The sequence below is a fragment of the Staurois parvus genome, unplaced genomic scaffold (assembly GCF_062004578.1).
Source record: "Staurois parvus isolate SC_StPar_1 unplaced genomic scaffold, SC_StPar_1.0 ptg000220l, whole genome shotgun sequence".
NCBI lineage: Eukaryota > Metazoa > Chordata > Amphibia > Anura > Ranidae > Staurois > Staurois parvus.
The window spans coordinates 1,275,037-1,290,853 of NW_028318016.1; the positions used below are offsets into that span (position 1 = coordinate 1,275,037).

A 15,817-nucleotide genomic window follows, 5' to 3' on the forward strand; every position below is an offset into this window, starting at 1 on the left:
TATCATGAGAGGAGTTGGTTGTGATGATAATGCAAACTGTGCACCCCAAAAACTCGATAAGAGGATGCAGGGCAGCCATGTTCATAAATAAGCCATGCCATTTTAGAGAATAGAAGACACTTAACAGCAGTGACCCCCTTTCCATAATCCCAGGAGGGCTTCCCTTACTGTCAACAAATGTTTAGCTGCATTCCAAAACATCCTTATCAGTCCATTGATAGAACACAGCACAATCTCCTAACCTAAGTAACCAACATCAAACAAAGCAGGGCAAACAGATACATTTTTGATTTAGCCCATTGTAAACCCCATTAACAGGACAGCATTGTAAACCCCATTAACAGGACAATACACATCCCAATCTAATAGCCACCATAAAATGTTCATGTTTCAGGCTTACATATTAGAACATTATGCAGATATCCATCCCAGCTAATAGTATCAGACTGTTTGTTGTAAATAGTTTAGTTGAAATAGTTAGTGGATACGCATGCCTGGCTTGCAAGATCAAAACTTCAGTTTATTTAATAACTCTTGAGCTGGCAATAGTACAGTCAGAATAAGGACATTTTATGTCCTAGATCAATTAATTAGCAGCATTTTAAGCTCAAACGCAAATTAGAAGGTACCAAAGGTTGATGGGACACATTACATCTTCTATGTGAAGTAGACATCTGATACTCATCATATTTGTGTTAATTGAAATGGTAATTTCATGCTGGACCAGAAAAGAGAGACTAAATCAGTAGTCTAGAGCTCTCCCATACCATTAAACAAGGAGCGTCAGCAGGATTTTTGAGAGCCCATGATCCATCTTGCTCATTGATTGGACTCAGAACCAGGACTCTGTTAAATATTTTCATTCTTAAACCCTTTGTTTTTTTTTGTTGCATAATTGTTTCTTTTTCCTTTATAATACCTTTATTTCTGTAAATGTTTTCTTTACACCATTTTTCCCTGTTTATTCAAAATTGTAATGTTGTCTCTAATGCACTAAGCCAGAACTTAAAGACTCTGTCCCTTTGAAGAATGCTACCGTATAATAAATCTTTAGATATTCCTGTCTGTGGTGACAGTGTGTATTACAGGCATTAATTAAAAGTCATAATTGTTATTGTGAATGGTTGACAGGCCGGAAGCAAAATATTAATTGCATAGTTAATTAACCGCAATGATGATCACTGTCAGTCTGCTGGCATCTAGATTGGGGTCCTGCGAGTTGGAAAACTTTTGTGCGGGGCAAGGTTGAGAGTGTCAATGTCATGTATTAATGACAGAGCGGTGGGAGTTTGACCAGTTATTTGTTACAAGATGGTGAAGGTGGCCAGGATCTGACATCGCAGCCATCACATGAATGTGTTCTTCCTTTGAATCTTTTATTTCCATCACAGTTGCTGTAAGAGGGAGCCTTTGATGAGCAGAGAGTATGCTATATACAGCATGTAGTAAATATACAATATTCATATGCATGTTTTCATATTTACCTTAGTCAATGCATTAAAAATAGACATGCATTTTTTATTATATTACTAAATATAATAAAGCAAAAATGTGAGTAACCCAAAATATCCTTTTGAACTACTCTGTCTAGTTTCATAATTTAATTAATTCCATCTGTTTAGCCCAAAGTGACTGCACACTATTAGGCCTCTGGCACACTGCAGCTTGAAAAACCACAGTACAGCATTTTTTTTACTGAGGAAAAATGTAGCCCATTCTTTACAATGTGCCTTTGCACACAGGCACATAAAGAAGCGCTGTTTATTCTTCAGTAAAAAGAAAAAATAGGAAAGTCTGCATTTTTGGTCAGTAATTTACACTGCGTTTGAGCATTTACACGCAAATACATGCGAACGCACACAAATACATGCATATGAGCATAAATATTAATGAATAAAGATTATATTGTGTGAACAAATACGCGAACGCACATATGTTCACAAATACGCGCATAGATACACAAGGAACAAATGCCTGAAATTACGTCCCATAAAGCAGGTGCTCAAACATCAGTGCCCTATGCAAGAGGCCTTAAAAAAACTATTTTGATTGTCCCATTCAACAACCAAATTGTTACAATATAATTTGTTTAACAGCACATTTTCATTCCAAAAATCTTTTTTCATTGTTGCTGTGTCAGTGTTCTTCGTTTGTGGGTACTGCCATTTGGTCGATGTGTACAACATGGACCTGGGTTTTCAAACTTGTTAGAAAATAATTATTTGCTCATTTTTCAGAAATGTTATCAGTTACTTTAATAAAGAACTTTCATTAAACATTCACAGAAAGTAAGGTTAGCACATGTACAGTTAGGTCCATATGTATTTGGACACAGGCACAATTTTAGTTTTTTTCAGGTAGTTACCAAAACATATTCAAGCTATAGTTATATAATGGATATGGGCTGAAAGTGTACACTCTCAGGTTTAATTTGAGGGTATATACATCCAAATTGGAGGAAGGGTTTAGGAATTACAGCTCTTAAGAGTAGCCATGCCCCCTTTTTCAAGGGACCAAAAGTAATTGGACAATTGAATCAAAAGCTGTTTCATGGCCTGCTGTGGGCTACTCCTTCATTATTTCTTTATCAATTAAGCAGGCAAAAGGCCTGGAGTTGATTCTAAGTGTGGTATTTGCATTTGGAATCTATTGCTGTGAACCTACATCATGCGTTCAAAGGAGCTGTCCATGCAAGTGAAACAGGACATTGTAAAGTTTCAAAAACAAAACAAATCCATTAGAGAGATAGCAGCAACATTAGGAGTGGCCAAATCAACAGTTTGGTACATTCTGAGGAAAGAAGAACACACTGGTGATCTCAGCAACATAAAAAGGCATGGACATCCACGGAAGACAACAGTGGCGGATGATCGCTGGATCCTCTCTATGGTAAAGAAAAACCCATTCACAACATCCAGACAAGTGAAGGACACTCCCCAGGAGGTGGGCGTATCATTGTCAAAGTCTACAATCAAGAGAAGCAAATACAGAGGGTTCACCACAAGGTGCAAAATATTCAGAAGCCTGAAGAATAGAAAAGCCAGATTATACTGCCAAAAAACATCTAAAAAAGCCAGACCAGTTCTGAAAAAGCATTCTTTAGACGGATGAAACTAATGTAGCAGGGGAAATTAATCCTATCTGTGACTGCTGTAATCTGCTGACTGGCATCTCCTTTGAAACCTGACACTTGCACTGAACATAGACAAGGCAGTGAGAGATTTCAGCCCCCCTTCTCCTCTCAGACTGTAATAGACAGAGAGCCAATCAGAAGAGCCATTAAAGGAGCCAATGATAGGGACTTTCTCAAGCAGGAGGTGCAGCTGCAAAGCATTGTGGAGTATGCAGTCTTGATCAGAAACAGCTTGATAGGCTGATAAAGAAATAAAACTTCAAAAGCCATCATGCTTAGTGAGAGCAGAGTGAAGGGATCCATCTTGCTTTTTTTCTAAGGGGAGGCAGGCTGCATGTGGTAAGGTAACAGTCTGGACCTAGCAGAGGAGTGCTTGGGGTCAGTTCACAGCATGCTGAGTTATCTGCATCAGTCGGGGGAACATCCAAACTGAGAGATGTGGACCTACAATACAGACATGCTCATCGTGAGGTGACCAGAGGAGCCTGTCATATCCAGGACGATCGTTTGGGTCTTAGTCACAGGATCCGGTGAGAGGGATTTTGCCCACTGGCAGATGACAGGAACGCTGCACACATACAGAGATATTACACTTGCCCACACTCACCAGGCACTGGGTTGTGTAAATGGCCCTGCTAAGCAGACACAGTATTTGCTTTGCTATACAAATACTGCCACGGGATTACAACTTTACCATAGGAGTTTAAGTGCACCAACGTAAGTGGCTAGCTGAAGATCCCAAGATTCATCCTGTTACCAAGAGACTGAAGTTACTGGTGCCATACGGGCGCGCGCATGCGTATTCAGGCCTCTATATTGCATGGTGTGTGAGGGAATATTTTTACTTGGAAAGTAGCTATTAAGCATCAGTTGGGTACAGTGTTTGCCTACTGGGCTTGTGGTGTCGGGCTAGAAGGGAGAAGTTTGACACAACAGAGAGTCACTCTTCTGCTCTCCTCCTGCTTGGACATCATAAAGCCGAATTTATGTAGAGGAGTTAAATCCACTTTGAGGTTGCCATTTAAGTGTTTCCTCTGCTCTTGGGGTTATTCACGGTTGGAATCCCCTGAAAGCAGCCTGAGTGTAAAAGTGAGTTATATTGCTTTCGGTCACAGTATTTGCTGTTCTCTTGATTCACCTAATGTATACCTGTTGTTAATGTTTATTACTTCCCATAGAGGTCTTACAGTAAAGCTGATCTCTGTGTTTTATTATAAAGTGTGTTCTTTTCAATGGTCCTTGCACTTACACTATTGCCAGGTGTGTCAGTTGGGGCTGAGACAGTTCTTGGGGTTGAGAGGCAGAGTGGCGGAGTGAACAAACTTAAGCAGCCCCTTCGGGGGTATCGCTACACTAAGATTAATCTGTACCAGAAATGATGGGAAGAAAAAAGTGTGTGGAGAAGGCTTGGAACAGCTCATGATCCGAAGCACACAACGTCATCTGTAAAACATGGCGGAGGCAGTGTGATGGCATGGGCATGCATGGCTTCCAGTGGCACTGGGTCATTGATGTTTATTGATTTAAATATAAAACGAGTGCTGGATATAAATGCAAAGAGCAGCTAGCATGAAAGGCAAAACCCCTAAACCTTCTGGGAAACATATAAATTCAGCATGCAGCACTAAAGAAAACAGTATTAAAATCCATATGGGAAAAAAACTAAATATCTCAGTGCGATATTGATAATGTATCACAAATGTATCGTAGTCTCTAGGGTGGGTGAAATAACCTAAAAACCGTAATAAAGTTCTTAGCAAGTATAGTAATAAACGGCACACTGGGATTTATACAAGTGCATATAGTGAAGTGACAGTCAATCATCAATATTCAGTTGACATCCGTGATATTGGTGGTATGGTGAACAAGGGTAGATTGCACTAACCAGAGAGCGCATAATAAAGCGCATTTGAGTGATTAAACCAACTCCTGGTCATCCGCATCTAAGCATCTGGAACACCGGGTCATCTGGTGGGCATCAGCAGGATCTATAGCGCACCATCAGGGTTTCCAGGTAACAGGGAGTGCAAGCAAATGAACACCAGGGGGAGCCAACACCTCCAGATGTCATCAAAGGTCTCCTTAAAAGGAAGGGGAAGAGGTCCACTGTGAAAATGCTTTAAAGCTGTGTGCATCAGAGTCTCACTCCTACAGGCATTCTGGAGGCATAAATGACACATCATTTATCCCTGACGCACACAGCTTTAAAGCATTTTCACAGTGGACCTCTTCCCCTTCCTTTTAAGGAGACCATTGATGACATCTGCAAGTGTTGGCTCCCCCTGGTGTTCATTTGATTGCACTCCTGTTACCTAGAATATTTTGTTTTTTCCCATATGGATTTTAATACTGTTTTTCTTTAGCGCTGCATGCTGAATTTATACATTGGTGTTTATTGATGATGTGACAGAAGACAAAAGCAGCCGAAATAATTCTGCAGTGTTTAGAGTTATACTGTCAGCCCAAATTCAGCCAAATGCAACAAAGTTGATTGGATGGCGCTTCACAGTACAGATGGATAATGATCCAAAACACACTGCAAAAGCAACCCAGGAGCTTTTGGAGGAAAGAAAGCAGAATATTCTGCAGTGGCCGAGTCAATCATCTGATCTCAACCCAATTGAGCATGCATTTCACTTGCTGAAGGCAAAACTAAAGGCAGAAAGACCCACAAACAAAGAACAACTGAAGACCGCTGCAGTTAGAGCCATTAATGTCCATGGGTTCCAGACTTCAGGCAGTTATTGCCAGTAAAGCATTCTCAACAAAATATTAAAAATTAACATTTCATTTATGATTATATTCAATTGTTCAATTACTTTTGGTCCCTTGAAAAAGGGGGTGGCTACTCTTAAGAGCTGTAATTCTTAAACCCTTCCTCCAATTTGGATGTACATACCCTCAAATTAAACCTGAGAGTGTGCACTTTCAGCCCATTTCCATTATACAACTTTAGCTTGAATATGTTTGGTAAATACCTGAAAAACTAAAATTTTGCCTGTGTTCAAATATATATGGACCGAACTGTATATCCTAACATTACCATTAGACACTGAATCACCTGTTTAGTAATATACATATTTAAACAGATAATGGTGGCTTAAATAACATTGCTGTGTGTTCTACAGATCAATTATTGATGTAGAGGGGCTATCAACCATTTTGTTGGACCTTAAAAGCCCTACAAAGCACTTCACTCCCCCCAAATCCTTCAAGGCTACAACTAGACACAGCACTCCTGTCAACCAAGGTATCTTTGCCTCAGAAAGTGTTTAGACCTTTAAGTATTTGCTTCTTTTCTTAATTTTTATTTCCTAAATTTCACTTTCATTTATTACCAAATTCATTCTATAAATCTGTTTGTAAATGGTACAGATTCAGTGACCTTCTGCCGTAAAAACTAGGTTTAGACTATGGGGTTGATTTACTAAAGGCAAAATATACCATGCATTGCAAGTCCAGTTGCTCCAGAGCTTAGTAAATGAGGTAAAGCTTCACTTTGCAAAGAATACCCAATCACATGCAGGGAAAACAAGAACAGCATTTTTGCTTGCACATAATTGGATGATAGAAATCAGCTCAGCGTCCCCTCAGATCTAGAGTAACTGCACTTGTAAGGCACAGACTATTTGTCTTTAATAAATCAACACCACTATGTCTTGATTGCCTTGCTGTAGTTCAGGAAAGGAAGAGTAGTTGACAGTAACATTGCATTTTCAGTGAAATAAAGGCAAATAGTGCAGAGCTTGTTCATTTATTATGTTGCTTATGTGTTCTTTTTGTAGATGTGTGAAGCATTTTTAAAGGAGATTTGTACTCGTTTTAAAGGATAAGTTCACCTTTCCACAAAAAATAATAAATGCTCATTTTTTTGCAGGTTAAAAAAAAATGTGCATTTAATATTTTTTTGTGTTACGAGCCTCTAAAGCAGGGGCAGGCAACCTTTGAGATGTGTAGATCTACCTGGACAACATGAAAGAGATCAAAGATCACCGGGATTCAGCACCATAAAAAAAAAACTATCAAGACCTAACTAAATAGCAAGGAAAATGTAGAAAGTATAATAAAACAAACGGCACTGTAAAAATACAAACTTAGACTACCTTAAAAATGGACAGTGTCAGCCAGTAGGGCAGTGGGCGGTGTCAGTAGGGCAGTAAATGGTGTCAGTCAGTAGGGCAGTGGACGGTGTCAGTAGGGCAGAGGTTGTTGTCAGTCAGAGCAGTGGATGGTGTCAGTAGAACAATGGATGGTGTCAGCAGGGTAGTGGACGGTGTCAGTAGGGCAGAGGTTGGCGTCAGTAAGTAGAGCAGTGGACAGTGTCAGTAGGGCGGAGGTTGGTATCAGTAGGGCCGTGGAGGGTGTCAGTAGTTTTTATTTTTACATTTTAATTTTTTTATATTTTTCACAATTTCTTTAGGAGCTCTGTTGAAACGGGAGCACTTGGAGGAAGGGCCAGGCAGCAGAAAAAAGGAGGAACAAGGACAGGAGGGGCAGCAGGGGAGGAGTTTACTAGAACCTATCCCCTGGATTTTCCTCCTGCAGCAGCTGTACGCTGGTGGGAGGGCAAGGAAGAGATGCTAGCTTTCAGCTGCTCCAGAAGGACAATAAAGGGGACCATTGGAATGCAGGTATTTTAAAAATCTGAACTCTCAGCAAGTGGTTGACAATTGGGATTTTTCTGCCCCCCAGCTACCCTGGTGCCCTAAGGCGGCTGCCTAAGCAGCTGTATGCTAGGCTCCAGCATAAGGCTGCTTAGGCAGCTGCCTTAGGACACCAGGGTGGGGGCAGAAAAATCCCAATCCCCAGCCACTGGTGGGGAGTTCAGATTTTTAAAATACCTGTCCATGGATGGGAGGGGGGACCCAGCTGGTGGAGGGGGTAAGGGAGGCTAGAGGTCACTGCTATGGGGGAAAGTTTGGCAGAGGACATTGCTGGGGGGGGGTCAAAGGGGGCCAGAGGTCACTGCGATGGAGGAAAGGGGGGCAGAGGACATTGCTTGGAGAGTGGGAAGAAGGTGGCCAGGAGTCACTGCTATGGGGGAAAAGGGGGCAGAGGACACTACTGTGGGGGGGAGGGGGGAATGTGAAGGGCGGTAGAGGACACTGCTATGGGAGTGGCCCTGCCCATAGCAGTGTCCTCTGCACACCACCCCTTCTCCAGCAATATCTTCTGGCCCCCTTCCCTCCCCCCGTTAGCAATGTCTTCTGTCCCCCCTTTCCCCCATAGCAGTGACCACCTCTGGCCCCCTTCTCCCCCCCCAGCATTGTCCTCTGCCCCCCTTTCCCCCATAGCAATGACTCCCCCCCAGCAATGTCCTCAGCCCCCCCTTTACCCCAGAGAAGTGACCTCTGGCCCCCTTCTCCTTCCCCCCCAGCAATGTATTCTGCCCCCCCTTTCCCCCATAGCAGTGACCTCTGTCCCCAGCAATGTCCTCTCCCCCCCCCCCCCAGCAATGTTCTCTGCCCCCCAGCAATGTCCTCTCCCCCCCTTATTCCATCCTCCTCCACTGCTGCTGTCATCCTCAGTGCACAGCAGAGAGCGGAGGACAGCGGGGCTCAGGACAGAGGGCGGGAGGAGGAGCTGGCCAAATTAACTTTTCATTTTAATCCGCAGGTAATTGGTTGCTAGATTGGTCCTAGCAACCAATTACCAGCTTGTTAATATAAAAAGTTAATTTGGCCAGCTCCTCCTCCCGCCCTGTGTCCTAAGCCATGCGGTCTTCTGTTCTCCGCTGTGCACTGAGAATGACAGCAGCGAAGGAGGCTGGGGAAGTGGGGGAGAGGGACCTGTTCACGGTGTACCTGTCACCTGCCCACGGTCGACAAGTTGCCGACCCCCACTCGAAAGCGATAAGCAGATCTCTGATGCCATGCAAGTCTCCTGCAGATTGTCAATGTATGTGCTTGCTCATACTTCCCTTTCGTACGGGATGCCAATACTTCTGACAGAAAGAATCAGTGAACTAACACAGCGCTGTGTCCTCATTGCGGAGTACAAGCCGAAAGCCACTAAAGCTGTCTGGACCTGTAGTCTATTCATTCACAGCCATGTTGTTTTTGAAAAGTGAAAACTAGTAAAAGGGAACTTCTCGTACTTCTGTCATAGAGAGAGGGTGGCGGCTGCTGCAGTATCGTGAACATATTACATGTTCCACCCTAAAAACGGGTGGAACATGTAACATGCTCTCAAAGGTAAACTTATTCTTTAAATGACAAATGTTATATCATTTTGTTTGAGATGTTGTGATCTGAAAATTTGTAAAGAAAAGGTTGTACAACATATTAAATTAGATGTTCTCTTCCAATTTTCTGCTGTTATTATAATTTAATTTTGTGCTGGAGTGGTTAAAAGGATACAAAAATGGCACTACATGAAGGAAGTCTTCAAAGTCAGCTGTTTTAAAATGAAGGAAGTAGAGTTATATTCTCTGTGTATACTGGTCAGTTGCAGCTTGATTAGTTCATATAGGAAGTCCACTTGGATATCAACTACTTTTTACAAATTCTCATATGATGACTGTTTCTGGCTTCTGTATTATGATTGTACATTTTCTTCCATTGTTATGGCATTTGAATGTCAATATCTGTCAAATTTTCCCATAAGTGTAAATTTCTGATTCTGTTAAAAGTAGTGTCACTCTGCCAAGTTAGTAAGGTTTAAGCTAGTTGACCTTTTTGTGTAGTAGTACCTTTTTTGCTCCTGGGACTCTGCAGAGGAGCTGTTAGAATATTTCCCCACTTATTTTCTGTGAGAAATCTTTGGACATGTTCTGTACAGATGACGAGTAGAGAAGCTTGTTTCAGCACATTTGCAACCTAGAGATATTTGCAGTGTCCTAGTCTTACTTGCTGACTTTTCAACACAACTTCACAAATCCTTCTTTTGCATCAGCTACTTGTTCCAAAATAAGACCACTACAAGAACAGAAATGTAATGAAACATCTTGTTGGGCAAGCACTGAATCACATAAATCTACCAAGTCCTCTGTGACATTTTTGACTGCAGAAGTAAGTAAATTTATTTTTTTGGTTTGAAAGGAAACCGCTTTGTATCTCTATATTGGCCTATGCATGATGAAAGTTACAGACATGATATATGGATGGTAGAAAGTATTCTAGAAGTATATATATGTATACGTGTATGGATAGCTATTTGTATATTCCCCCGAAAAGGTTAATATGAGTTTTAGCATCACTTTAATTTATTTGCAGTTTATTGGTGAACTTGATAATATATGAGCTGTGTTCATTACGAGTCACAAGTTCATGTGAGTCATTCTAATGTGGCTTTAACTTAAGGAGAGGAAACATTCACAATCTCTGGATGCTACAGACACATTTTGTGTAAGGGATGGCAATTAACTAATAATTTATGTAGAATGTCAGTGTAACATTGCCCTGTATTGGTCTATAAAGCCAAACACTAAAATCTAAAAGAAGAGAGCTAGAAAAGGGGTTTAATCCTATAATATGAATGATAATCTTGAGTTGGCGGTTACTTAAGATTTTACAGTTTTTTTTCCAAAACTCTCTATATTGAAAACAAGGTAACAACACAGAGGCAATTCCACATGTAGAAAAAAGGTCTCAATATGTACATAGATGTCATCTGTGTATTATTATTATATAGGATTTATATAGTGCCAACAGTTTGCGCAGCGCTTTACAAAATGAAGGTAGACATTACAGTTACAATACAATTTGGTACAAGAGGAAACAGAGTGCCCTGCTTGTTAGAGCTTACAATCTAAGAGAGTAGTAAAACAGAAAAATTAACAAAATAACACAACTGCTGTTTTGGTTGTTGTCTTTTACCCACTAAGGCAGGGGTGTCAAACTGGCGGCCCTCCAGCTGTTGTGAAACTACAAGTCCCATCATGCCTCTACCTTAGGGAGTCTTGCTTGTAACTGTCAATCTTGCAATGCCTCATGGGACTTGTAGTTTGGCAACAGCTGGAGGGGCGCCAGTTTGACACCTGTGCACTAAGGTCTGCTTTACATTTGCCAAGAAATAGGAGTTAAGCCTGAATTCCTCCAAAAGTCCAATACTTTGTTAAATGTATCAAGTATATATGACTCTTTCATATGGAATTATTTGATTAACCACAAGGATCCATTGAGGTAGAGTGGGAGAAGTTGTTTGCATCCACTTTACATTATTGCCTTACGAGCCAAAAATTTATTTTTTTCTAAACAAAATCTGTGTATAGTGGGACCACAACTCTTCATCCAAAACACCAAACAGGCAAATTGCCCGAAAGCAGGAAAAAGGTATTGTGCTGTATATGTGGTAGCCGACCCATTTTATGTAAATTGGTCAGTGTTAGATATGTATGATAAATAATGTATAACTTAATAAGTTTATTATTGACTACTGGAGATATCGACATATAAGATTGCCAAATATCATCCCACTCCTCAGCTGTCAGTGTTATTCACCAAAGGAGTTTTGCCCAATTTGATATAAAGTAACTGAGAGTACAAGACAGATATCAACCTCTTAGATTCTTGCGATTTAATCATTCCGATTTAAAAGAGCATTGGGAGATTCAAAGATTTAAGGTTTGAAATTGGGTATGTCGCAATTGTAAATAACAGTAGAAGAAACCCCTTGGAAGAACAAAATACTCCTGAAGTTGGTCATAGGTGCATAGCTAATTATTAACATATATCTGTCAAAATCCCTCTAGTTCACCAGTATACAGTGTCTGGTATAGATTTTACTTGGACAAGTATTGTGCTGTCTCAAAGTAATAGATTATCTAGAAGTTCCCCATATGGGGCAGTTTTTTTTACCTTCTGTTGATATTGACATAGCCAATCTTCGTATCAGGAGTTGAGGTTTAGAGGAAAATACATTTGAAGCCTCTAAGAGCAGTTGCCCAGTTCAAAGTACATGTGTCTCTTCTGTGTAGGAACATGAGATAAAGATACAAATTTGGTAATGCCATACCTTCTCTTCTGTAAAAAGTAGTCAACGTTAGCTTATGTGTAGAACTAGACCAAATGAGCAAGGACAATAAGGAGTTTGGTTCATTGAAAAAGGATTTAGGGAAAGTCAAAGGCATGTGAGGTAGCACTTATAGCACTTGGGGAGAAGTATAATTTTAATGATTTTTAGAATTGACTACCACCTACAGAATATTGGACCAAATCCAAAGTTAGCTAGGGCAGCCTGTAAAAATGACCCTTCAATTGAATGAAAGACCCTATCCATTGACAAGGGAAGCCATTGCAGAAAACTCTAGGATATGACATAAGTTGTGCTATTATTTGCATTTTACAAATGTTTATTGAGGTTGAGTTCCTGGGCATAAAATAAAGCTTGCTTGATCTTCATGTATAATTGATAGTATAACAGTTCAGTCTAAGGCTAGAAGCTTAGTCAATATTGTTTAGTACAGATTAGGAAGTGAAATAGGTCTATAGGATAAGCAGTCCTGGGGATCTTTGTTACTGATCTCTTCATACTTTTATAGCAGCCTTTTCAACCAGGGTGCACAGGCACCCTGGGGTGCCTTCAGACCTCTTCAGGGGTGCCTTGGCAAAATTCCTAAAAATTGCCCACAAAATGTATACAAGCCAGCAGGTGGATCAATTCTGGCTTTTAGTTACACAAAGCCACAGGTTTTCATTGTACACTTTTATGACCTTCTAGCTGCCGGCATCCTAACAACTAATGACATAATCAGTTGATAAGGAGAACGTCGGGTGCATGCACATCACCCTTGTTTCCCCTCCCCTGCCCCTCTCTGTCAACACTGGGGTTACATTAGCAGAGTGAGGGAGAGAGAGAGATACATTGAAATACTAGCTAGTACCAGTGTGCAAAGATATATTTTGCTTTGGAAGAATAAATCACCTCAAACATTGGGTGTACTGTGTGTGTGGATGTGTAGAATAATTTTAGAATGTGGTGCCTTCAGATTATCCATAATTTTAAAGGGGGCCTTGACTGAAAAAAGGTTGAGAAACACTGGTTTCCAGTATAGGAGAATGTGTATTTTTCTGGTTTCAGCTTAATTTTTCATTTTCCTAGCAAAAAAAAGTGCTTATACATTTTGCCCTACTGGTACAGACAGGGCTTACAAGGTCAGATACATGCTGGGGCTAGGCAGGTGTTTTAGGTCATAAACCAGATGGATTATCTTGGTAGACAAGGATTCTGGAGCCAGGGGTGAGCAAAAGCAGGAACACATAAAGGGTTTCTGGGAATTAAAATAATAATTTATAATTAAAATAATAAACATGTTATACTTACCAGTACTATAATACTACTACTATATTACTATTGCCCTGAACTTCCTCTTCTCGGTTCTGCTGCCAGCGATCTTGACTCCTCCTCTATGTGTACCCCCATAGCAAACCACTTACTATGGGAGCACATGTGTGTGCTCACTCCCGAGCTGTGTGTGTCCATGAAGTCATACTCCATAGACACACACAGCATGGCTTGGCCCTGCCCCCCCCCCTTCTTTCCTCTCACAACATTTGATTGACAGCACCAGGAACCATTGTCCCAGTGTGAAGAGGAAGCGGAGAGAAGAGATCCAACTGTAGACAGCACTAGATCGATTGAGGACTCAGGTATTTAGGGAGGTAGGGGAGGCAGCAAGTTGTAATTTTTTTTTTACCTTAATACAGGGAATGCATTAAGGTAAAAAAAAGTTTTGGTTTTTAAAACCACTTTAAATGGATAAATAGGAAAGCAGATGGACTGAAAAGACTGAGTTAACAAAAAGCAAAGGGACTGGGCAGACTGATAAAAAAGACAGACACTATGTAAAGCTCAACAAAGAGATACTATCGCACAAAGGGCCTAACGAATTTGGAATGAGCATCAAAATGTCTTAGACAGTTAAGACAGAACAACAGCAGAGAAAGAAACAGAGACTAAAGAGGGAACAAGCTGGGAAGTAGATACTGTAAATCAATGAGGGTACAAGGCTATAGCCAGGAAACATAGAAAACAAATCTGAAACATTGCTGTAACAAGTATCAAGGTTAGAATAAGAACACACAAGCAGGAAACAACCCACTTCCAGAGCTAGTTCAGAAGATTTTTTTTTTGGGGGGGGGGTGCATGTGATCAATCTTCAACAAACTCTCATCTACTACTACCCCAAAAAGAAAAGTCACACTTTAACCCTTGAAAGTAAAATACCATAAACCTTTTCTCAAATACCTCCAATCCCAACACCATATTAAAACAAAATATCTACAAAAATATATATAAATGTCCAATGTAAAATAAATCTTCAAACGTTAAATAAAGTGTTCAGTTCAAATCGCCAATCCAGATCCAAAATACCTAAAAAAAAATGAAACTAAATATAGTGTATTACCTTCATATATTTCACACTATTTATATTAGTGATACGTGTTTCATACAAAAAAATCATGCAAAAAAAAATCAATCAATATTCCCGTGTGCACTCAACTAACGTGAGAAAAAAAAATATATATATATATATTATATAAAATAAATCAATATATATATATATAAATTATACCATATATTATTCACATTGAAACATATAATGCTCAAATAAATAATAAATCCACACAGCACTATGTGAATTATAACACATCAAAAAGTCAGTATCAACACATCAAAAATTAAAGTGAACACTCCCTGACACTTCACACTAGTGGGATTATATTCTATTACCCTCTCAAGATCACTACAAGCATAACAAGATGTGAATAGTGTTTAAATATCAACTTCAATTCCGCATCACAGGTGAGGTGAACATTCAGTGATGCTACACTCTAGTGGGATTCAAGGCAATTACCCTCTCACAGCATCAACCAGCATTTCAGGGTATGTTACATGTCATTTTCCACCCTGTGGGTATGCCTTTAACCATTACCCCAATTCCTCATGAAGGCAAAGAAGATAACATCAGTGGAGTATAAAGATAACCAGTCGAATTTTAATAAAATCTTACATTAAAAATTGGAAAATCCGTCCATCTGTCCCAGCAGTTCTCAAAACAGAAAATCCAGTAAACAAAATGGCCGCGCCGCTCCTTCCGGTTTAGCGTCAGATGTCACGTCCCAATCAACACTGGGCCAATCAACACTGTCCATACAGAGGGTCAGGGGTCATGTAGCCTCATAGGACAGTCAGAGGAGAATGAAAACTCCTACAAGCTTTAACCAGTGCTCAGCTGGACACTGATAAAAGTCACAAGATTGCTGTATACTGCTGATGAGAAAAGGTATTTAGCAGTTTATATTTATTAAAATAATTGCACTTTTATGTTCTGTGTAGTCTGGGAGAACAGATATAGTGAATGCAGGGTCATGGGTTTAGTAACACGTTTAAGTTGTACCTGTTTATCTAAAGCGAGTTGTCCTGTACAGCTTTCTACAACACAGAGATGAAAGGATTTTTTCTCAGCAACAGAAAGAAGGGGATTAGGGGGAAGAGTTAGAGCACATAGGTGAGTGTTTTCTGAGAGCTTATTGGAGGAAATTACACACCCCCTCTTGAAAGGCTCAGAGAAACATAGAGCTGAGTAATCTGCTATGTTTTGGACAGGGACGGGCCATCTCCCGGGATGCTGAGTTCTTGACGTAATCTTCTAGGAGTAAGTCATGCAGAGAGATGATTCAGACTTGGTGCTTTGGATTTAGGATAGTACACACTATAGTGTAATGTGCTTTGTTAATTTTT

General features: G+C 40.3%; 1 protein-coding gene across 1 annotated transcript in view; it reads left to right on the plus strand.

Annotated features, from left to right (window-relative positions):
• Positions 1-15,817, plus strand: part of LOC149460851 (uncharacterized) — a 122,317-nt gene that overhangs the window by 55,303 nt on the left and 51,197 nt on the right. Inside the window, exons 6-7 of the mRNA XM_089679192.1 lie at positions 6,262-6,383; positions 10,028-10,143. Coding sequence (XP_089535318.1) covers positions 6,262-6,383; positions 10,028-10,143 — 238 coding nt within the window. The remainder of the gene's footprint in view (positions 1-6,261; positions 6,384-10,027; positions 10,144-15,817) is intronic.